At 38.5% G+C, this 24,667-nt stretch overlaps 2 protein-coding genes across 4 annotated transcripts in view; one reads left to right on the top strand and one right to left on the bottom strand.

Moving 5' to 3' along the window:
• Nucleotides 1-7,561, bottom strand: part of ttbk2a (tau tubulin kinase 2a) — a 39,222-nt gene extending 31,661 nt beyond the window's left edge. For 2 of the 3 annotated variants that reach the window (XM_077537962.1, XM_077537964.1), the window contains exons 1-2: nucleotides 7,228-7,561; nucleotides 640-810 (exon numbers count right to left, since the gene is read on the bottom strand). In XM_077537962.1, coding sequence (XP_077394088.1) covers nucleotides 640-708 — 69 coding nt within the window. In that variant the 5' untranslated portion in view covers nucleotides 709-810; nucleotides 7,228-7,561. Of the gene's footprint in view, nucleotides 1-639; nucleotides 811-3,474; nucleotides 3,763-7,227 lie in introns of those variants that run through there. The other variant, XM_077537963.1, reaches the window with a different exon arrangement.
• A 743-nt stretch (nucleotides 7,562-8,304) lies between these two features.
• tmem62 (transmembrane protein 62) lies at nucleotides 8,305-20,675 on the top strand. The gene is made up of 13 exons (XM_077537965.1): nucleotides 8,305-8,932; nucleotides 10,601-10,712; nucleotides 10,804-10,941; nucleotides 12,168-12,213; nucleotides 12,355-12,496; nucleotides 13,144-13,268; nucleotides 13,343-13,465; nucleotides 13,580-13,735; nucleotides 14,758-14,917; nucleotides 15,842-16,046; nucleotides 16,132-16,227; nucleotides 16,485-16,603; nucleotides 17,428-20,675. Exons 1-13 carry the CDS (start codon nucleotides 8,744-8,746, stop codon nucleotides 17,764-17,766), a joined length of 1,950 nt encoding a protein of 649 aa, XP_077394091.1. The 5' UTR covers nucleotides 8,305-8,743; the 3' UTR covers nucleotides 17,767-20,675.
• Nucleotides 20,676-24,667: the final 3,992 nt, after the last annotated feature.

Genomic DNA, 24,667 nt, shown 5'->3' with positions numbered 1-24,667 from the left:
AACTTGACTACAAATAATCTGTATCGGTATCGGCCTTGAAAAAACCATATCGGTCTATCACTACTATAAATAAATTAAAAAAAAATAATAATTTGAATGAATTAATGAAAAAACATTCATAATAAACTAAAAATCATACCAAAACGAAAAAACATAATACATTTAAAAAATGTAATTAAAAAACAAAACAAAACATACTTTTAATGGAAAAAATGAATGTTAATGAAAAAAGAACATATGAGTAAAAAAAAGCATTTATAATAAAGTAAAAATCACACCAAAGCGGTAGAACATAATAAACGAAAAAATATATATAATTAACGGATTTTTTTTTTTTTTTTTTTTTTTTTTTAAATTAAGGTGAATTTCCATTATCACGGGTAGCTTTTGAAACGTAACATCCACGATAAACGAGGGAACACTGCATTTTTACAACCAGGAAATAGTGCAACGGCCATTCAGGAGACAGTGATGTCACGTCCCCGTGTTTTAGAACCCTCCTCAGTGGAGCGTTCTGAAAAGTGGTTCCACTGTAACCATACGGCCCCCCCAAAAAAAGGTTAGAATCGATACAAGTGAAAGGGACTTTGCTGATGTGACTTTACTCGCACATCTGGCTAAAACAAAGTAATCACTCACCACTTTCCATCGTTCCTTCACCAGGGAGAGCACGCTAAGGATGTCGGCTTGCTCCGCTCCCCCACTCATGCCGCCTGAAGACCGCTACGCTGCACCTGCCCCTCGCCCCCTCCACCACTCTCAAGTGACAGTCTCAAACGGGGCCAAGCATCTGGAACCTGTAAAACAACCCTGTGCATGACAAAGGATGCAAAACATTCAGAAAATTTGTCTCGTAGCTCAGGACATAAACATGCAAATACACAACACTGTGGAGCGACTACATGAGGAAAATGTGTGAATGTTCGAGAAAGACAACACTGAAGAACTGATACTTAGCTCCATTAATAACATTAATCATTCAGTAGGAATAGACCGATTATCGGCTGGGCCAATGATCGGCGCCGATATTCAGCATTTTGACGAATATCTTTGGAAGAATCATACGCTCGATAATAGATCAATTTAAAGGTCCCCTGAAATGAAATGTTCACTTTTTTAGGTTTTTGATCATAAATATGCTGTGAGATAAACATCCCATGTTTCTCTTTCCTTTGGGCGTTTGTATCAAAGTAGCTCAAACAGCATTCTCAAATACACTGTTTCAGCAGATCGGTTTTATATGTCACTAACCCCACCTTTTTCGGTTTTACACGTCACTAGCTCAGCGAACTCCACCCTCACAATTTTCAACTCCTCCCCTGACCGGAGAACAAACAGCAGCAGCAGCAGGAGGAGGACAGAATGGCAGCTAAACAACCCCATAGGAACTGCTCTGTACCGGAGTGTACAGAGGACAACAAAAACCTTTTTCTTATGCCACAGCAAGGCTTGTGGTTAGACTTTATTTATGCATTAAATATGCCCAAGCAACTCCCAAAACGTGTGTTAGTTTGTGGCAAACATTTTATTGACGACTGTTTCAGGAATTTGGGGCAATACAAAACGTGGATTAGCAGAACATCTTTCACTTATCCCGGGATCGATACCAACTATTGAAACTAAAGCACGCAAAAGAATGTGCCAATATTCCTTCAGGTGCAGACGCGAAGACTCCATTTGTAAACAGGAGCACACTGAAAAGAGACTTAGCCACACCCCAACTCATTTTGTAGTCAAAAACACGTGGAAGTCTGGCAAGCCTTGGCCACGCCCACCAAAAATCCACTTGTTTGATGCTAGGCTAACAGTAGACCTTTCTAGTGGAGCCTGCAAATCTACAACAAGGTACAATTTTATGAAAAACACTTTTGATACAGTATTAGGGTGTCCAGAGGATGGTTGGTGTAATTGCAGCAAAGCTCATTTCAGGGAATCTTTAAAAAAAAAAAAAAAAGTGTTAATTTCAGGGAACTAATTATTTCCGGGTACTGTCAATTTTCAGAGATGCTACTGGCCCTGCACCTTCTGTTTTTATTTGAAATTAAAAGTTAGATAAGTACAATTTTAATACAGTACTTCAGATATTTTGGAAAGTTTTATTTATTGTAGAAAACAATAGGGAGCTATGAAGTTAAGTTTTTATTTAACTTTTGAAAACATTTTATACTGACACAGGGAGATCCCTGAACTTTTCGTTAAATTTTTAAAACAAAGATGTCTATTGACTAAGATTTTTTATTTCAATATCCCTAAAAGTTATTCAATAAACATATTCTTAAAAACAAAAAATTTAAGAGCTGGAGATTGTATTTTTTCAAATTTTGATGCCAATATTTTCCCTTTTAGAAAATGAATACTGGCTCCAAATATCTGTTATCGGCATCCTTGACGACTAATCGCCCCTGAAAAAAACACATTGGTCTTGCTCTATTAATCAGTAACTTATTGAGTGAAACTGTAAAATAACTGTCCCCCCTAAAACAACTCAACACACATTTTTAATTCCAATTTTAACACATCTACAAATGACCCGGCCAGCTGTCACTTTTAATATTGAAAATGTGCCCCTTGAGCTCTAAAATCTGCCCAGCACTGTTCGAGAGAGAGAGAGCGTCTACGCAGCAGCTGAGAGGCATCGCATCACCACCAGTAAGGATTTGGCTTAAGAGGCAGACCTGCCAGCATCTTTGCAGCTGCTGCAGCTGCCTCAGGAACAAACCACGTCTCTGATGACTCCACGTCGCTTTTTCCCCATGCGATTTACCAAAGAATCTTAACTTGACGACAGGCAGATTAGCGACAATTTTAGCTATGTAGTAAGAGAGCCTTTACTCGCACAAACACTTCATTCATGGCTTGACACATGGCGTTACGTAATAGGCCTTCACGAGGCTATATCAGAGTCGTGATCCGGAACATCAAGGAAGTCATCCATCGAGTTTTTGGAGGGGGGCAATAGCACATGGCGGCCGTGAAATATGACCTCGGCCTTGAGGCGGGCGCCATGCTTCGGCATGTGGATGAGACGGCGCGCTGATGGATTGTCGTCTTTGGACACTCAACTGTGTGTGCTCTCTGTGCTGTGTTGAGTTGGATCGTATTTGCATGAATGTGACTCAAAAAAAGAGGGCTGCACATTTCATCGAATTTTAATCATGATCCCAATTTTGCCTAGCCTGGCAATAGCCAGATCAATATTGCGCTTCACTCATGTGAGTTCTCCTCAATAGCCATCTGGTACCTCTTCACGGTAATTTGCTCGGGAAAGGCGGGACATTCTTCGAGCTGATTGGACGATGCGACATTGCACACGTTTGTTTTAACCAATCACGGCCACGGGTGAAAATTTCGTCTTCGTTCTTGTCGAAGGGGGGAAAAGCACGAACATCTTACCAGCTACAAATGCACAAAGCGCCCCTCGCTGTTCAACATTCAACAAGGAAACGGTGAGTCAATCTGCGAAAACAGAATTACCGTAATTGTAGCATCCATTCGTCCATTTTAGGTTTGTTTGTTAGCCCTGGGGTTGGCGTTGACTTCCTGGTTTTGTCACAGTTGCATGTCCCGCACCAAACACAATGTCGCTCTGTGATTGGTCAGAACCACTCGGAAATCAACGGGAGCGGTACAAGATGTATTCTCCGGAGTTTGTGAACTCACAAATACCGCGAGAATTCATCTTGCGAGAGCAAGGTTAAATTTTGACAGCCACGATTGATTTTTATCTTTGTGATTTTTACATTTAAAATGCGGACTACTAAAAATTTAATTAGGGGTGAACCGAGTTTTCAAGTAATTCAGGTACCTCTGTTAAAAAAGAAAAAGAAAAAAAAAGAAAAATGCTCAAGGCAAGTTTTCTGCCATGGATACACAGTAAATTTTGTAGAGTAAATTTGACTCTATTTAGAGTGGGACCAAATAGACTCAGTTTTAGAGTAATATTTACTGTACACTTGGAAGAGAGTAAAATAAAGAATTGCTAAAAATACAAAATAAAAGTGACTCACGGTAGGAACAAACTCATGACCTTCAGAGCTTGGGAGACAGCCACTCTGATCCCTGAGACACGCAGCGCCCTGCTAGTATATCACTCATATCAGCTGCAGCTGATTTCACGATTGCATGGAATCTTCTTTAACTCCGAGACCAAAAATGATGTCTTTGGTGTCTTGGATAAAAGCAAACAGTAGCAGGGGCATCGCTCAGGTGGTAGTGTGTCCCAAGCTGAAGGTCATGAGTTTGTACCTCAACCCTTGAGTGAGTTTTATTTATTTTCAATTTTTTACTTTACTGACTTTCTCGTGTAAATCTTTGTTTACTCTAAAACTGAGTCTATTTGGTCTATCTAAATAGAGTCAAATTTACACTACAGAATTTACTGTACCCACTTGTTTAGTGTAAACTTTAAGGATGAAGAAATCAAGCCAAATTGTTCTGAACAATTAGCAACTGAAGCACGCGTGCAAACTTTGCAAGGCTACAACAAATTACTACCAATTATTATTATTTGAAGTGAGCAAGCAGAAGCAGAGGAAGTGGCGAACAAGAGCGGCTAACAGGAACTAGCTGGCAAAGCTTACAATAGCGGCTAGCAGGGGAAGCTAGCAAATGCTGGCAACAGCAAAGCAGAGGAAGAGAAGTGGTAGGAGCCCGAAACACGGGACTCAGCAACGACTCATTGGTCGACGTATTGGGTCTGACAGTCAGCTGCAAGCACCACCAGAAGCTAACTACGTTCGCAAAATTATTTTTCTACGGCTATCCATACCAGAAATATGACGGCCAAACATGTCAGGATCCCAAAGGCGCGGCATCAATTGAAAAAAACAAAAGTCAACTGAACATATAAGCGTCCTTTGCGCGGGTCACCCCGTATGACAGAAACTCACCTCGCTGGAAAAAAAATTAATAATAATAGAGGCGATAGCTCGTTTGATTACAGATTCTGTAAAACAGAATGTTTGTGTTTATTTTGATGTAATTGCATTTGCCACATGCAAATAATGTTAGGTACTGTTTGTTCTACTACTCTAGCTGCACTACAAAACTACATACAGACATAAGAAAGTTGAAACTTTGCACTTTGAAAAATATTTTTTGTTGTTGCATTTAATTTATGACCGAAAATGTCTGAACTTTATTTTTTATGCCTTATAAAAATGTGTTTATATTTATTATTTTATATTGCAACACTACTGGATTCATTTGTGACATTCTGTTTAATGTTACAAATAAAGTGTGAAAATGTAAGCAAAGTAGTATGTTGTATAATTTTTCATGGAAGAACTGCAAATATATCTATATCGTGGCATATCGTTATAATGATATAAAATGGCCCATATCGTGATAGATTTTTTTTCCCCATATCGCCCACCACTATTGGTGAGGATGATTTTGTTTTTGATTTCAAGATGTGATGAAATGTCGTTTGACTACTATCACCATCTTCCTGGTTTGTAGTATGCTAATCAAAGGCAAAAGCAATACAATATGATGTTTGTATACATGTAAAGGAAGCATTTGCATTGCAGAAATATCAGAAATGCCCGGATATTCAGAATTGTCAATAGTATTAGCTTGCATATCAGCCTGAATAAAACCCATGACTGCATAATTTAATATATAATTTGCTGTATTTAACTCCACAAATTTGCTGTGTGAACTTCTCCATCGGAACAACAAGCGGCCAAGTAGAAGCAGACTAGGTAAGCGACACCACCTTCCAAGACTGCCGTGAATCACACACATCCGTGACCCCCACCATCCTTCTACTGTTTCCATGGCAACCACCGTGCAGTGCCATGGTGGCTCTCAGTGTGATGCGGTGGTAACTACAGCTACAATCATAACTAAACCCTTGACTATTAAAGTGGTATTAAGTTCATTTAAAACTGTAAAACTGATCTTATCATCTGTAATTGGAACTTATTAGATTGTTAAGGGGTTCCCTAATGAAGTGTCCAAATAGAGTATGTGTAACTTGTTAGCATTTAAAACGGATTTATAGACACTTAATCCTCATAATACAAACAAAACTGAATTTTTTGTAATTTTTAAAATTTGTATATAGATAGTGATACATATTTGAATTTCTCGTCACGCATCTATAATTATACCCATTATGCATACATTTTCTGCTGCACATATCTGTCTGTATTTTTATTATATAATCTGCTTCACATAATTTTTACATACTATACTTTTATATTTCTGTGCAATGTTTACAATTACCTACTGCACACCCACATATTCATATATTTTTCTAATAAGTGTTCTACATAACAGTCAACAAATGTAATTTTGTAATTTTAAGCTACATGTTCATCTATTACATATTTTTATTTGAAATCATATATGTACACAAAAAACAAAATAATTTATTAATAGCTGTTCAGCAGGAAGATAATAAACGTACAGACGTACAACAGAAAATTCATGAAAAAATAAATCACGTAGCAAAAACAAATATTTTTTAATATAAACTATTTAAAATATATGTGCATCAGAAAATTAAATTAAAAAAATAAAAACAGAAATGTGCTCCAGAAAATATATTTTTAAAAACAATATTTTAAAAAGCAGAACTGTACAAAAATATTTTCCTGTTTATCAAAACATATATTTTTAAAATATATATGTGTGAAAATGAGTAAAATAACATTTTTATACAAATGTGCAGAAGAACATGTATTTTTGTGTGGCAAAAAAAATAAATAATTAAATGAACAAATCCTCGCACATGTAAAGCCAAATATGAATCCATTTTCTCCTGCACATGTTGGTGTGGAGCCAACGTGGCGCGACCCCCACCCCACCCTTTTACCCCCACAACCCACCCACCAGCATCATGCATGCATGCATGCAGCTGACCCACGCAGGAATACTACGCTGTGGACTGAAGTGGAAGTTGGACCAACCAGCGCTCAAATCACGCGTGTTTGTCTGTACTACATTTTCATACGAGCACGTCTTGACTAACTTTCAAACACAACCACAATGCAACGTGTGCGTGCCGTGTTTTGGCCAGTGTGGGGTGGGGGATGCACATCCGCCGCAGTGGCCGTGGACACCAACAACGGTTGCGTGGCGAGTACGTATGTTGCCAAAGCAGATTGTCTCCCATGTTGGCGTGGAAACGGACGCTATTAATCGTGGCGACGCAAACAGCAACGCTGGGGTTGGGGGGGAAAATGGCGTGGTGTGGGAATGCAAAGTGAAGGTCTTTACCTCGCCTTGATCCGAAAACGAGCAGCCCCGGGTGTGGTTAGAGAAGGGCCGCTACATCCGCGGAGGAGGGCCGGGGCGACGCGGAGCTGGATCCCATCGTGGCGTGGACACGGGAAAAAAAGAAGGCGGAAAGGGTCCAAATGTGTTTCTCCTTCTTCGGGTTGTCACCTCAGCATCTTCTTGTGTCGGTCGATGCGGACCCGTGACGTTGCGTGACGCGGAACGACGGGACTTCCTACGTGCGCGCCCCCGAGGCTTCAACCCCTCGCAACAAGCCAGCCGAGCACGCGCGCGGGAGCTTTAAAAAGCGCGCTCGCGGATGAACCGATCACGCGCGTCGTTGCCACAACGACTTTGTTTTGTTTTTTTTGTTTTTTTTTGTTTTTTACAAAAACGCAACTAAACGCTTTGTTCTTTTTACGATAATAATACAAATATACAAACGTGAGTGTAATTTAATTTCGACAGTTGAGTTTCCGCATTGTTGACTTGATTTCAGTACAGCAGACCGCCGCACACTCGCGGTTTGGCACCCGAGGATTCACTTATTTGCAGATTTTAACACTTTAAAAAAATATATGCCGCATACTGTATCATAATAAATAGTTTTATTACACTATTTTTTATAGTGAGGAGATCCAAATATTAATTAAGATTATTTGATATTATTAATTATTATTAGTAACCAGTCCAGGGTGTACCCCGCCTACTGCCCAAAGCCAGCTGAGATAGGCGCCAGCTCCCCACGCGACCCTTGTGAGGAATAAGCGGCCAAGAAAATGGATGGATAATTATTATTAATTTATGAATAATAAATAATTAGTAATTATCATTATTAATTAATTAACTAAAACGAGGGGACTAGTAAGAGTTTCCAGGGTGAGTTTTGTGGCTCTATGACCCTCGTGACCAGATGCAATCTCAGGCAGCCGTTGGAATGGAATAGTTAACTTGTTATGATTGATATATGTAATCATGTTTTTCTGAAAGAAAGAAAGAAAGAAAGAAAGAAAGAAAGAAAGAAAGAAAGAAAGAAAGAAAGAAAGAAAGAAAGAAAGAAAGAAAGAAAGAAAGAAAGAAAGAAAGAGCTGTCAGTCGGTTGCGCCTCTTGTGATCACATGACGATGACGTCATTTCTTCCAGCCGGGTCCGTGCCCTGTTGGTGTTAGCTGACAGGCGGCGAACCAAACAAGCTAACGGCGTTTAAGCTATCCAGAGCTAAGCTACTCCCTCCTTTCTCACCCGGTAGCGACTGACAGCGGCGGCAGCCACTCCGGGGCCATCTGGCGAAAGAACCCGGTGCCTCGATGCGTCTCCCGCACGGAGGATGGCGGCCACATGAACGCTCTGAGGCCCCACCGCCTCGCCACTTAGACCACCATCATGTTTTGATTTGTTTTACGTCGGCGTCCTTTAGGTTAGTAGTGACAAGACGTTAGCCAGCGGTTTTTGTCGCGTGCGGGGCGGACGGCGGCGCCAGCTAGCCCTCTCCCCCCTCTCTCGCCACGGCCGGAGGATGCTGAAGCTGTTCAGCGCCCTGGTTCTCGTCGGACTGGCCCTGGCGTGCCTCGCCTCTTGGGTACTGGACAGCTACGACACGGCTTGGCACCCGAAACGGAGCATCCGGGACCGGGACGGAAGCGACCGGCGAAGCTCTCCCCCGTTTCCCGGGGACCAGCTGGATAACATATTCTGGTTTGTACAGGTGTGAATCTTATTTTATTTTTTTTATTATGTATTTTACATGTGACAATAAGATTCCATCCAGTTTCAAGCCAACCTTTACGGAGTCAAACACACACAAAAATTATAATTACAGTAAAATTATATAGGTCTATATAAACAATGAAACACCGCCATACAAAAACGTAACAAAAAGTATTATCCAATACTGTACCATCAGTCGACTGGCATATTTATAGAATGTAATACAGACATACATGAATATGCGTAGAGAGCCAAAGTAATTCTTAGTAGAGGATAAAGAATACATGATTGTCTATTGTTGCATTACCTGTGTGTTGCTTAATGATTTGTGTTAAAATGCTTTAAGTGGTATAACTTGGCCACATGCTACTCCTTATCCCGTCTATTGTGTTTGCCATTACGTATTAGCATTAAGCTAGGTAGTTGTTTAAAATATACACAATGTAATTCTCTTGGTTTTATGCTTAGTCTGACTCTAAACTTAGACTAAGCGTGGAAGTAAAAAGCTTCAAGCTTGAATTGTTTACTCATTCAAGCTACCAAACGGCAGCTTGTAGTGAAAAGTTGATTTCACTTCCACCTTACTGTACTTGTTCCTCAAGTTTGCGGAAAGGTATCGGGAAAATGATGGCTCTTATTCTTGAAAGATACGTTAAGTTCAGTCACTCATATCTCAAGATACCGCTGTATGTCGAAATGAGTAGTTTTTGTTTTTGTTTTTGTTTTTTTTCTACATAAGTTGTGCCTTGCCGCCAGCATGTGGCATCAGTAGCCCCTACAAACATTTGTTGTTTAGTTTTGGGAACCTCTGAGCCTCTTTTCTGAAATGCTGTACGGTGCTTCAAGATTCAAACTTTCGTACTGTGAGGCAGACGTGCTAACCGCTAGTTCACCGTGCGGCCCTTGATTGCAATAAATCCATTGAATTCTCAAGTTTATGAATGAGTGGCATCAGCGGGTCAGTGAGCACAGAAGTGTGTCAGAGCAAATGTCGGTAGACTTTGCTCTCTTGAGCAACAACAACAACAAAAAATGTTGCTAGTCAGACACTTTCCCATTTCAGTTCCAGGTCTGTGGTTGTCATGGAACTTAATTAACTTTTTGGTCCTCACTGCTACCGTTAAAAACACACATAAAGGCCAGAAAAAAAGAACTCAATTGCATTTTCTCTTTGAACTATATGTTTAATTTTAGCTTTCCAGATGTCACTGTGGTGTAGCTTTCAAAAAAGTTTAAATGAATGCAACCTTGCCAGTAATTGTGCATGACCGGCGTCTATAGTACGTAATGGCATTATCCACTATTTGTTAATCGTTATTGGCAAGTACTTAAATGTAAGTATGTCTTTGTTCTAAAAAAAAAAATATTGGTGTGTACTGTGTCCCTTAAAAAAACAAAAACAAAAAACAACTCACAAGTACTCATAAGAAAAAGTGAATTGTTTTTAATTGTTTGTGTTTTACCTTTGAACAATGATAAACGTCAGCTTTGCAGATTCCACATGTCTTATAATGGCATCCAATCGTCGTGGTGTTGTATCTTCCTCTGGTTGTATCACACAAAAAACACCCACACAAAAAGGCCAAAGAAAAAGCAAATTGTTAGCAATGTCTCTTTGAATCACCTGGTCAACTTCAGCTTTACAGATGCCAGTCTGCCCTTGTAGGTGTCCGACATCCACATCAGCCGCTTCCATGACCCAAGACGGATTCCTGACTTTGAAAAGTTCTGCACCGATACCATCGAGGTGATCAAGCCGTCACTTGTGCTTGCGACAGGTATTTAAAAAAAAATAAAAAATAGACAAATTTTACCGTTAATGAAAACGCATGGATGGATTCTTAACGGCAAATTCCGCCGTTGCTAAAGGGGACCTGACCGACGCCAAGACGGCGAGCAAGGTGGGCTCGCTCCAGCACGAGGTAGAGTGGCAGGCCTACCACAACATCCTCAAGAGGTCCGGCGTGATGGAGCGCACGCGGTGGATCGACATCCGGGGAAATCACGGTAAGTTTCATCCTATTTGTTTTTGAAATTTGTACTGAAGGGAGCCACTCTTAATGTATAACAATGTACGGTAACAGTAATACCACCTCATGGACGCTCTCTCGCTCTGCCACCCAATCGTCACGGTAACGAAATCTGCATTCGGCATTGGCCTTAAAGTAGAGGGAAATGGTCGGGTAAGAACTGACTTAGTTGCATTGCATAAGACAGGACCACCCCCACAAAACATGTAAATTGAAAAAACAAACAAACGTAGTACTAAATGGTTCCTTCAAAAATTCCCAACAGTTGTTGAGGGCACGCGAAAGTGTCAGTGCTACATTTTTTCCATTTAGCCCCAAGACAGGAAATGGTTGAGCTCCTCCTCTCGTCTTGTGCTCTTGCTTGCTGGATGATTGAGCGGCTCTTGAAAGTGAAACCAGATCTCCACACACAAATGAGGAAGGGACATCCTGTCCTTTTTATACCGCAATTAGGGTTGATATCTTTGCTGTAATTTGAGCTTGTCTCATTTGTCGGATGAGAAATGTCTCATTGACGACAAGCTTTTCCCATCAATGATTAAGTCCTCTGAAGGAAATGATGCCTTTATGAAACAGTGTTGCTGTGCTTTTGTTGTTTCTGTCTCTTCTCCATCCTCCATGAACTATAAAGTAGCCTGCTACTTGTGTAACCAACAAACAAATGGACAGGGGGGAAAAAAAAACATCTTAGGCTATAGTACTGTATACAATTATTTTATTTTTTCTTTTTCTATTAAAAAAAAAAAAAATGTCATGCTTGGTGAGCCATTACAATCAACTGGGTCACAAAAAATGTTTATAAATTTTTTTCCGAAATGATAAAAAAAAAAAAAAAACATTTTCCCTTACTCGTATGGCATGCTTGGTGAGCCATAAAAATCAGCTCGGCCACAAAAAATATTTATTCATTTTTTATTTATTTATTTTTTTTAATTTTTTTTATTTTTTTTTAAATTTTTTTATTTTTTTTTATTTTTTTTTAGAAATGATTAAAAAACTACCTTTAGCCTTACTTGTATTTATTTATTTATTTTTAATTTATTTTCTACATTTTAGCATTTGCTAGCATTGTGCATTTATTATTTGTCTGTTTTTTTTCTATATAAAACCAAGAGGTACAAATGAGATGGACAGTGAGCGACAAATAGCACGTTACGTATTAGTATTAAAATTCTAAAGTAAATGGTGTCTTCTTTTCTCCAGATGCCTTCAACATCATGTCGCTGGACAGTGTCAACAACTATTACCGGTTGGTATGAACATTATTTCACGCAAAAAGGGAGCGACACGCCTGTGCATAAATTGGGGCCTGGCGTCGATTAGTGTTTTGAAGAAATGCTGCGAGCAGGTTAAAATGTCAGAATCAGATGTGTTTCCGCATGCTCTTTAGGAAATACTCGGCCAATCAGAAGGTGGGCTCCTTTCATTACGTGCACACCACACCCTTCGGAAACTACTCCTTCGTGTGCGCCGACGCCACGCTGACGCCGGGACCTAAGAGGCCGTACAATTTCTTTGGGATTCTCAATCAGGTGGGTTGCAGCAGCCAACATGAAATACGGCAATCATTGCGTTAAATAGTTTGATTTTTCATTTAAATTCGTTTTCATTTTGATTTACAGTACAAGTAGTGTTCACTTCGTCAACAAAAACTAGACAAAAATAATTTCGTCAACACACATTTTTGACCGGACTAAAACTAGCCGAGACTAAAACCCTCATTAATAAACAATAACTGGGACAAAAACGAGACTAAAACGTTAACAGTTTTTGTTCACTAAAACTAGACAAATACAATTTACGTTTTCTTGGACTAAAATAAAAACTAAATACTAGATTTATAGTCGACTAAAAATGTACTAAATAAAAATGGAATGAGGTTAACTAACAGTGTGAAATTGGACTAAAACTAAGACTAAATTTAAAATGGCAGACAAAATTAACACTAATTACAAGTGGAAAACAACACTAACCCCCAACAGGCCAGGCTCTGCCTTTTAAAGCCGCACATATTCATTATAGGTAAGGAACAGTCAAGAAATAACTCAAAATTGAAAAAAAAAAAAATGTCATTAACTAAATAAAATGGAAATGAAAATGCTTTTAAATAATGAAAACTAACTCTGAAAGTACATCTTATGTTTATAAACTAAAAAATAAAGCTGTTGTTGTCGTGTAGACTCAGATGGACATGCTGGACGCGTTCAGAGCCGAGAGTCTTAAAAGCAACCAGTCGGTGTGGTTCGGCCACTACACCACCTCCACCATTGTGTCGCCGTCTCCGGGCGTGCGGGAGCTGATGAGGTAATGATAATGTTCTGATTAACTTCTTCTTTACAAGCGCACTTTTTTGGATCGTTGATCTCGCGTGCGTTTAGGTCAGCCGTGGCCTACCTATGCGGCCACCTGCACACGTTGGGCGGCCTGATGCCAGTCATGCACAGTCGGCATCCCCGCGGCACCCTGGAGCTGGAGCTAGGTGACTGGATGGACAACCGCAGGTAAGTACGCTCCCATTTCTCGGTTTCTAGTCGAGATTTACCATCAAAATTCACAACTATATGAAACGACAGCCCCCGATGCAACTTGAAGTGAGAACTGTTACTTCCACGCAGGTACAGGGTTCTGGCCTTTGACCATGACCTGCTGAGTTTCTCAGACCTGAAGTTTGAAAAGTGGCCGGCGGTGGTCATCACCAACCCCAAGGATGCGCAGTACCTGCATCCGGGTCTGGAACCTTTGGACCGCATACGGAGGTCCACGCACATCAGGTATGGCCAGCATAACACATGTCATCTTATGGAACCTAAGATCTTAAGTTAGTCATTTGAATTGTTTTGTTTCGTTTTGTCTTAATAATAAAAAATAAATGTGTATTTTTAGTAATGCCTTTCGGTAAATGTTAAAATGCATGCATAAGAAGTATATTATTTTTTTAACGATGTATACATTTGTTTTAATGATTATTAATTTATTTTATTATTTTTATTTTAAAAGATAAATTATCTATTTTACTCTGTTAATATATTTACATTTATTTTTAAAATTATTTATTATATAGTATTTTATTTAAATTATGCATTTTCTTTATATTTTTCAAGTTGTATAAATATTTTGTTTTTATTATAATTGTTTACATTTTGAAAATTATTGTATTTACATTGATTTTAATTTATTTAAGCAATTATTGTATTTGTATTTTCATGATACAATATTATTAATACATGATATAATAATAATTAGAATTATAGTAATTATTTAAACATGTATTAGTTTATAAATATTCTTTGTCTTTTAAATATTAATTTATGGTATAAGGGAAAAATGTAGATTGTCAGTAATGCCTTTAGATGCCTTTTAAAATGCATGCATAAGAAGTATATTACTTTTTCAAAGATGTATTTATTTTAATAATTATTAATTTATTTTTATTTTAATTTTAAAAGATAAATTATTTAATTTTATACTGCTGACATTTTTACATTTATTTTTAAAATTATTTATTATATAGTATTTTATTTAAATCATGCATTTTATTTCTATTTTTCAAGTTATATAAATATTTCGTTTTTAATGTTTAAATTTGGAAAATTATTATATTTACTTTAATGTATTTACATTGATTTTTATGTATTTAAACAATTGTTGTATTTGTATTTTCATGATAAAATATTATTAATGCATGATATAATCATTTTTATAATTATAATAATTATTTAAAGATGTATTAGTATAAATATACTTGATCTCTTTTAAATATGAATTTATGGTGTAATGGAATATCTCTGAACAGGATTCTAGCCTTCTCTGATGCCGCCATCACGGCAGTGCGTATCAGCGTGGACGGTGAGGTCTTGGGAGAATGCCACCCTGCCGGCGGGCCCCTCTACGTGCTGCCCTGGGACCCGTCGCGATACCTCACCGGGCTGCACACCGTCCAAGTAGAGGTGAAGGTCAGTCAACATCACACGTGACATCGACCAGTCTTGTGAGACTCGGTAGACGTGACAGAATTAGAATAGAAGGACAAAGCGGCGGTTAAGAGGAAAAGTGTGATGATGAACGTAGCGGAGGAAGTGAAAAATATTTAATATACAAAAAGAAATAGACAAAAAGTGAAAATGTGTTGCGAAAAATTACAAACAACAAACTATTAGATGAAAATTACACAGATACTAGAACAAAAATAGGAAAGTATTGGGAAAATAAATGAAAATACAATTTTTTTTATGCGAACTAACAAACTAAAAATATCAATGAAATAAAACATTTGACTGAAAAAAGAATGTGATGATAAATACACAAATACTAGAAAAAATACACAATGCTCGGAAATAAAATAAAAATGTCAAGAAAAAAACAAAAATATCAGGGGAAATACATAATGAAAAATGCAACAAAATATGAAATAAAAAGAAAAAAAATATTAACCGAAAATACAAAAAAAAAAACATTAAATCCTGTACAATTCTCAACAGAAATATTACATGGAAAAATACTTAAATATTTGAAAGAAAGAAGGAAAGAAAGAAAAATACAGAAAAAAAAACCCAGAACATATAACTGTTAGCCCAAAAGAACTATTAGGAAAACATTTTTTTTCTTCATTTAAAGTTGTCCAAATGTTGCCAATTTAATCTCCTCAGCAGTAAATCTGGTTTCTGTAATCCTCCATGAATGCAGATTTATTATCTTTGTGTTGAATCAAACTACAACTTTTCCTTTTACTTTGGAAATCAATGATCAATATTTTTGCATGTTTTTGGCACATTACGGCCCAAACAAGGAACTGCATCATGATTAATTGATGTCAATTTCGAATAATGTTGTGTTTTTGAATAAAGGTAAGGATATGAAAACTTTTTTTGTCGAGCCAGGACTCTTTGGGCCGCCACGTTGCACGCGAGCAGCACTTCTCGCTAGCCGGGGACGGCGTGACCCCGAGCTTCGGCTTCGCGCAGTCCTTCATCCTGCTGACGGATCATTACGTGGTGGGCCGGGCGGCCTTCGCTGTCACCATGCTGCTCAACGTGGGCTTGTTGCTGTCCTTCAGGTTCATGCGCCACTTCCCGGCCGGTCGAGGTGAGGAGACCGCCCCACAGCTCCCCCAATGTACCACTAAGTAACGGTACACAATGTAGCTAGATTGAATGTAAGCTGTTAACAGGGTGGTCCTCGCAAGCTTGCATGTCGCTGCGGCTGGTCAGTAAGGTGGACTCCTTCTTCTACTCCCTGCTGCTCTTTAACCTGTGCACGGCGTTAGGTGAGTCAACCCACTTCCACTGTACCCCTATGAGGACGTATACTCACCGGACACCTCATTAGGTATGCCGAATTAGATTCAGTATAAGAATTGTGAGGGGAAAAAAAAAGTCCACTTTCATGAAGATAAGTGTTAACGTGTTGATTTAAATATTTTTATTATAGAGCCCTTCCTGATGTTTTGACTCTCTCATGGGAAGATTTAGGGACATGTAGTGGCGAAATAAGTTCTGATAATTGTCGTTTTGCTCCCTCAAGGCCCGTGGTTCATCGGTGAGCTGATTGACGGTCACAGCGGTGCCTGCTTTGCCTTTGGGGTGTTCATCAATGGGCACTTCCTGGAGGGCAGCCTCACTTACGTGGTGGGCGTCATTCAGGTGAGTGGGGATTCCAAACCAGAACTGTGCTAAATACTTGTCCACAGTCCCAACATAAATGCATTATCATATAATTGTTTAGTAAAATTTAAAGTACAATATTGGAGATAGACCAATATGTTTGTTTGTTTGTTTGTTTGTTTGTTTTCAGAGCCAATACTAATTTATTACTAGTCAAGGAGACAGTTAACCGATATTTGGAGCTGATATTCAATTTCAGTAAAAAAGGAAAAATATTTAGATTTAAAAGTAATAATAAAAAAAATAAATTAAAATTAAAATAAAATGGAAAAAAAATACAAATTCCAACTCCTAACTTTGTTGAAATGTCTTTAAAGCATGTTTATTCACATTACTTACTTTACTTTATTTACTATTTTGCAAAATGTCGATCTTTTTTGTTTTATTATTATTATTATTATTATTATTGTTATTATTATTATTATTATTATTATTATTATTTTACATCTTAGATATCTGTGTTTTACAATTCTAACAAAAAAACTTCACGGAGCTCCCAGGGTCAACTTAAACAATTAAATATAGCTCCCTATAGTTTTCTACAGTAAATATTTAATTTTTCCCAAAATTTCCAAATAACTGAAATGTTAAACTTTAATGTATCTTTGTTTTACTTTCAAAAAAAAAAAAAAAGCTGCAGACAGTTCCATCAAAAACTTTATTAAATCTCGGCTGGATTACTAATTCTAATTTATTTTGGAGTCAGCCAGCACTCGAAAACATTGACCAGTCAAATAGTCGTCGCTCCCTCTCAACTGGAGCATCCAATCTGATTCTGACAATGATTCTCCCCCCCTTCGCAGTTACTCTTCTTCAACATGCCGCTCACCTTGTACCTGTGCTGGAGCCTGCACCAGCGTTGCCGCGGCAACACCTTTCGCTCGCTGCTGCTGCGCCCGGGCTGCCGCTGGCGGTGCCTGGCGACGCACCTGACCATGCTGCTGCTGCTGGCCTGGCAGGCGCACTCGTGCTACTTCCTGCTGGAGACGTACGGCCTTTTGGCCTTCCTGCTGTCGCCCGTGCGCACCTGGGCACTGGGACTGGGCCTGATGCTGGTCTACCGCGCCTGGACCTGCCCCGTGCCCTCCTGGAGCTCGGTGGTGGGCGGTGGCAACGGCAAGAGCGTCTCGCCGTCCTCCTGACAGTAAATCGCCATTCTCGCCGCATTCGTTCACCTCCGTATTATTTACTGCATTATGCATGTTTTTTTTTAGCGTAAAGCACCGCTGGGCACATTTGTGGGCCGTGGTGTACACCAGTGGTTCTCAAACTAGAGTCTATGGATCCTCGGGAACCTGCGAGCCGTAGCGCCCTAGGAGATTCTGCAAAAAAATAGTGGTGCCTTGACAATCAGGGTTATTATAGTTTGGGAATTTTTCATTTGAGTTAGTTTTGATTTCGTTCTGTTTTTTTAAATTTACTTAGTTTTTAGGGTGGTTCTGTTAGTTTTGATTAGTTTTAGTTATTTAATAAATGCCTAGTTTTAATTTTGTTTTTGTTAGTATTAGTTGTTTGTTTTTTTTGTTTTTTTTTTAAGGGATACTTGACTCATTAAACAATGTTCAGCAGTGAAAAGTTAATATTTTGTCCAGAATAAATTTGATAACCTCATTATTTTTCATGTACAATTAATACCTTTAAAAAGTAATTTTTCTACTTGCTGTCGACTGATGATGACATCATCTGTGCTCACCTGTTTTCTGGGTTTGGTCAGTAAACTGAGCCATGATTGGTCGTTACCTACTTCCTCAGCACAGGTGATGTCATTGTCAGTCGATAGCAAGTAGAAAAAATACTTTTTAAAAGGTATTAATTGTCCATGAAAAATAATGAAGTCAGCACATTAATTATAGAGAATATATTAACTTTTTACTGGTGAAAATGACTCAATGGGTCAAGTATCCCTTTAAATGTGTATTACTTGTGCGCAATATTTAAAAACACCATGGGAGCGACGTCACCTAACGGTGCTTTTCTATTGGCTGCTGCTAGATGACGTCACTTCTGTGTGACACACCTTTAAAGGCCCTTTTGTCCGGTTAATCTCAAAATTAATCTATTTAAAATCATCCCCAAAGGCTCATGGATTAAATTAATTGCCAAAGACTAAAACAAAGGGCATTGTTGCTATAACTATAGTTAGTTTTGTAAACATAAAACACAGTTTCGGTTAGTTCTCATTTTTTGAAAAGCATTTTCGTTTTTATTTTATTTTGTTGAACATAATTGTTTTTATTTTAGTTTTAGTTTTTTCGTTAGGTTTAGTTAACTATAATAACCTTGCTTGACATACAATTTTAGTGCATTCCTGCCAACAAATACAACAAAAAAAATGTAATGTGTTTTCAAAGGAAAATAGCATTCCATGATATTCTACATAAAAATCTAAAATTCATACAGTTAAATAGAATGTAGACAATGAAACAGATGGATTGGATTCATTGTGCTTCCCCTTCTAATTTGTCAAGAGATCCCTGGACCCGAAATAATTTGAGAGGCCCTGGTGTACACGAGTGTGTGTTGGATACAGCCACACATGAGCTGCTGTGATTTTGTTTACTTATGCACTTTGTTTTCCAAAGTGTTGCCTTTCATCGCCACTGCCAAAGGACTTCAGAAATGACAAATACATCCACTTCCTGTCAGCCACAAAAACCGGGGGACTATGGTGGCGCAGAAATGTTGCAAGGGTTTGGAAAAGATGTCGTTTAATTGCTGATGATTAAGAAAAACAAAAGGTTTGGTTCGTTACAGACTACATTTTCTGACTTTTTTTTTTTTTTTTTTTTGTCAAAACACATTAAGTTCACTGAAGAATCTAATTTGTCTTTAGCATTACAAAAAAAAGTACGTAGAACATATATTAAGCATATGTTCTTCAAAAATATGTACTTTTGATTTATTGAAGATTAAATTGTCTGCAGTAAAAACAACCCTGAATTATTCAATGTTACATCAAAATAAAAATTGTGCATTAGGTTCATTAAAAACTAAGATGGCAAGACAAACTTTAGGTTCATTGAATCATTACAGACTGTTTTCTGTGAAGTCCACTAAAGAATCGACATCAGTTGTTTTCTGTGTTACGAAGAAAGTACGTTAGATTCACTTAAAATGTTTTTGACAAAAATATTTATTTCAATGAAACAAAAATGGAACATTGAGGATAAACTCAATTGGTTTCAAAACTTTATGTAAGAATGACCACAGATTTTTTTTTTAACACAAATGCTCAAAGTCTATGCTGTAATATTAGTTGTTTGATTATTATTATATTTTTATTATAAATGTAGAATGGCCCTCGGAGACAGACTGACGTCCGCTAGTGATGTGTTCAGTGGCGCTCGGCAAGAAGCGCTTCTTCCAACATTTTGCTATCATATCAACGCTGAGCTGTTGGGACTCTCAGGAATGCGAGTGTTTGGACACAATCAAATCCCACGTTAGTATTTCAGGACATTTTTTTTATATTCCGCAGTAGCTCCAAACAGAAATAACAACAACATCCGAGGAAAATCAACGCGTGTTGGCTTGAAATAGTGAAAAAAAAAAATTAAAAAAAATAATGTGATATAGCTGTGAAATGAACCTCGATGCTGTTTGTATTTCAGTTATGATAATACTATTCCGCCAGCTGCTCATTTATGAATCATTTTAACCTCATGTATCGTGAAGCAGTTTATATAGCCGCTGAAATGACGTAAAAAAAAACAAAACATTTGCTGACTGATTCGCTATAGCAGGTGTACCTAATGCAACGCCAACTGAGCAACTTCCTGTATTTCACAATTCATTTATACGCACACGTGTTAAGTGTCAAATGGAGAGTTTTACGGGCGCCCACTGATGACATCATCACCATGCGACTGTGAGTGTCTGTATTGTATCGTGGATTGTCACATGACCAAATGCATCTGTTTGTAACATTCACTCGCAAAAAAAATGAATGAGGAGGGTGTTCGGAATGAAAAAAGGGAGCAACCACTTTTTTTTTCTTTTTTTTTAAATGAATGGTTTATAGTGCTGTGGATTAAAAATGTTCAATACAGTTGTTGATGTGCACAGTGTTATTCATTTATCGTAGAGGAGAATGCAACCCTAGGAGGGGGGGGGGGGGGGGGGGGGACAAGAACATGATTAACATTTCCAAATTTGAGTATATTATATATATTATATATATTATAAAATGATGAGAAAGCACATTTTCAACACTATTTTTGGATTGTTTCTAGGACCTGAAAGAATATGTAAAAGAATGTATATGACTTTTTGATTTCTCAAACATAGGACCTCAAAAATACAACTTTTCCTTTGTATCTATCCGATTCATTTTTGTAAATAAAGATAAAGTTTTTTTTAAATACCAGTAACCTTTGCTTTGTAAACATCATACACCATTTGAACAATTAGGATATTTTTTTGTTAAAGGGATAGTTTGGATTTTTGGACATGAATCTATTTCATTATCACCTCCAGTGGTGTGCAATTAGCACTTACTTAGCCCTGGCCGCGTTCTGTGACACGAGTTCTGGTCCTATTTTGGTCGAGAGGAAAGTAGTCCGGCAAGTTGCCTGGGGTCACAGAAATAAAGCGTTTTTCTCCTAAAAACAGTGTTCAAAAGAGTGATACATTTGCATCACAAAACTTCGCCCTAGAAAAAAAGTCAGACTCAATTACCGCCGGGCACTATTTTTCTGTTCGTTCGTATCACTGCGCGGCGCGCTGCATACAGCTGATAGGCGCGCCTTCCGCCCTAATTATAACTTCGAAAAGACAACTTGTAGATTAGTGCGTGTCGAAATAAACAATGGGAAAAAAAAAAGTTAGAAAGTTAGTGAAGTATATAATTTTAGTTATCTATGTAGATTCATGCCCCCCATCCCTGTACAAGGCCACCTGGTTTGACCCAAACCTGCTCTGACACGTTTTCCTTTCTTCTGACCTAGCAGATATATGTCGGGGCTTTCCGATCACGTGCACTCTGGCTGGCCTTGAAGGCATTCTGTGAGATAGGGGTTTTCCGAACACGTGAGCTACACGTGCTACATGTGAGTGAGTGAGCCAAACACCAGCTGCAAGCAATAAAAATGTCTTGTCCGCAAGATTTATGAGCAGGAAGGTACACATGAGCTTGCGTAACCATAAAGTTCATGCAGAGGTCAGCCTTAAATTAGGCCAAAGGTGGCGAGCCTAAGTTTACGTGGAGTAACGGTGCCCCCAATGGTCAAAAAATAGCACTGCACCTAGTACTGCATTTTGTAGTTGTCCAATACCGTTAGCTGCCTTAAGATGTTACGCCCAAGGAAAACTTTGGGGGGATGGACTTTGCAGGCTTTATAAACCAGTGCATTCCGTTTGTTCAACGGATTTCTAATCCCTTCTGGCCAGAATATATGTCTTGTTTGTATGTCTGTGTCAAATAAATCTCTTTGTCTACAGCTTGAATCTCGGCCCGGCACTCTGTTACTTTTTCCTTCTAGCTTTTGAGTTGTGGAACTTTTCCTACTAAGCGAATACAGGCGAAGACCCTCCGACACCCGGGATGCAAAATATACGATCACTCTTGGAGAGGACAGCCGCCCGCGTTTCGCGTCCCCCCCCCCCTTCCCGACATATCTCCCATGAGCGTTGGCCCGGAGGGGGGGTGCAGACGGCCTCCGCCGGGACGTAAATCTCGGTCCGGCCGTCTGCCTCTAGCCCGGGACGACGTTACAACATTAGAAATGCACTTTTTTTTCTTGTAATACTAATACTGCAGACACTTTATCTAAAGAATGTAATTTATTTAATTTACAACTGACTTGGCCTGTCTTTTTTTGCTTTAAGGTTTAAAAAACAAAAAACAAAACGAGTACTAATAGAATGGAATCACATCCGCCATGCGGCCTCTAGATGGTGCAATAACAAAAGGTCACAGCCGCCATTCAATACTGCGTACGCCTACAAAGACAAAACAAAGTCCTAGTATAAAACATGGACGGTTCGAGGCAGAAATCTTTGTTGACCTGTTTTTAAAGTCCACTTATCCGACTGGGTCCACTTTTTTTCGCCAGCCCTATTAAATTTGCTAGGATATTTGCATGTATGACAGCATATGACTCCAGTATATAGATATACATAATATACACAGTATATAGATGGTGACGAGTAACACGGGCTGAGGGCTGAGCGGATGTCACCAAAAGTTAAAACATAGATGATGTCACTAACATGTATAATGTGAACCTGTGCCATGTATTAACAAATGAATGCAACGATGCAATGATTGTTTGAGATAATCGCTATGTCACACAAATCTGGTATGTCACACAACACTAGTCTGAAATGTCTTTGGTGTGGTTGTCAACTTCATTAGCGTTTAAACATGCCCCATAATTGGTAAATATACTTGTGAGCCAGCAGCCAGCATAAAACACATATACACATATCCATTTACGGTAACACAATTGCACACACTTTGCACACACAACACGCTCACATGTCAAAGCACATACTTAAATGGAGTGCGGGAGTAAAGGCCTTTTTGACATGTCGCCATGAGATTGCAAGAAACGTGGTTTTGACATAACATGTATTTTATTTGAGTGTGGTTTGAGTTTTATGTGCATATTAATCAGTATTGGTGTGGGGCATTATGAGTAAAAAGCTTTGAAGGGATTTTATTCACAAATGGGAAGTACAGTTTATTTTAAAGTCATGAATGTTTTGTCTGCATAAAAAATTGGACCATGTCAACAAATGGGTTTTGCAAAGCTGTTAAGGTCGCAGTTTTAAGAGGAACTGAGAAGAGGAAGTAAACACCAGACATTTAGAACTCAGCAGTTCAAACTTTGGTACGGACTGACTGGAACACACTCATCTGTGCTTAGTCATGCTATGTTCAGCATCCCGAGGTTATAAATTGGCGGGGACGAAACGAGGCGGGTGCGCAAAAAAGATCGAGGCTCTCTCTCTGTCGAGAAGGGCATTTTCGTCTCTGCGCCCCATTTACCCCTATATGCTAAATGAGGAAGTAATTCTAACAATCAAAATAAGAGTAATTTGTGGTAGACACATTGTCTTGATTGGCTGTTAGAAGATAATAGTTCCCCTTGTTTTGATCAGTTTTATTAAATTAAACAGCCGGGGTAGTAAATGGTAAACTTCCTCAATTATTTTCTTTGAGCTACTAGTTTAGCTCAAGGATAATTAGGCCCAGGTGGTTCATCACAGAATAGCTACCTGTCGTGACTACCCAGCAAAGGAATAATTCTTTTTCAAAGCTTTTGCCCTCCTTTTTGGTTTTTGATTTTTCTTTTCTTTTTATTTTTTCTTGTTTCTTCAATTGATGGTCTGGAGTAAGGAGCAACAAATTTGTGAGTACATGTGATTCTGTTCTGTTTGAATTTATGATGTGACTCATTAATTTTTGTCATTAATCAACATATATTCATTATTGTACAAATTTTGCTTTGCTATTGGTTTGAACACTGATCAAGTTATAAATCAAGAAAGACAAGATGTGGTTTAGGGTTTTCATGTGTGTGGTCACATTAATCATTGATTTTTTAAACCCAACCTTCACCTTCCTGCTTTAACACTTTTCTCTCACTATTTGAGTCATACTTAGAGATACCTTATTGAATAGATAATAGTTCCATCTACATGTCGGCTGCGTTCCCAAAAATTCCTGAAAGGTTATTTCGGCTTACATAAACAAATAAAACAAGCCCTTACGGTTCTAACAAGGACAGTAAAACATATTTAGGTCATTCTAAGTGCAACCGATCATAAGGAAAGGAGCCGCTGTAAAAAGAGTGTGATTAGATTTTATATCCTTAAATCATCAAAGGTTACTCGTTAAGGGTGTAGTCTAATGGAAGCCGGGGCTGACACTCTAAAACTGGGGCGGTGAGAACCTAAACGAATCCTTTTCGACGCCAGCTTGAAGCGTCCCCGTCATCTCTGTAAATCCCGTGTTACTACGGTTGGAGATAAAAGGGGGGCCTTAACCCTTTGTAACGGAGAGTTGGCCAGGTAAGCAGGATCAGACAATGGTCATAT

This window comes from Festucalex cinctus, chromosome 12 (assembly GCF_051991245.1).
Source record: "Festucalex cinctus isolate MCC-2025b chromosome 12, RoL_Fcin_1.0, whole genome shotgun sequence".
Lineage (NCBI taxonomy): Eukaryota > Metazoa > Chordata > Actinopteri > Syngnathiformes > Syngnathidae > Festucalex > Festucalex cinctus.
Note: the sequence above shows the minus strand (reverse complement) of the source record. Positions and strands in the feature narration are given on the sequence as shown.

Coding starts and splice junctions, on each gene's coding strand:
- tmem62 (XM_077537965.1), top strand. CDS start 8,744: ATGCTGAAGCTGTTCAGCGCCCTGGTTCTCGTCGGACTGGCCCTGGCG. Junction 10,713..10,803: donor GTCACTTGTGCTTGCGACAG/GTATTTAAAAAA, acceptor CCGTTGCTAAAG/GGGACCTGACCGACGCCAAG. Junction 13,466..13,579: donor GACTGGATGGACAACCGCAG/GTAAGTACGCTC, acceptor ACTTCCACGCAG/GTACAGGGTTCTGGCCTTTG.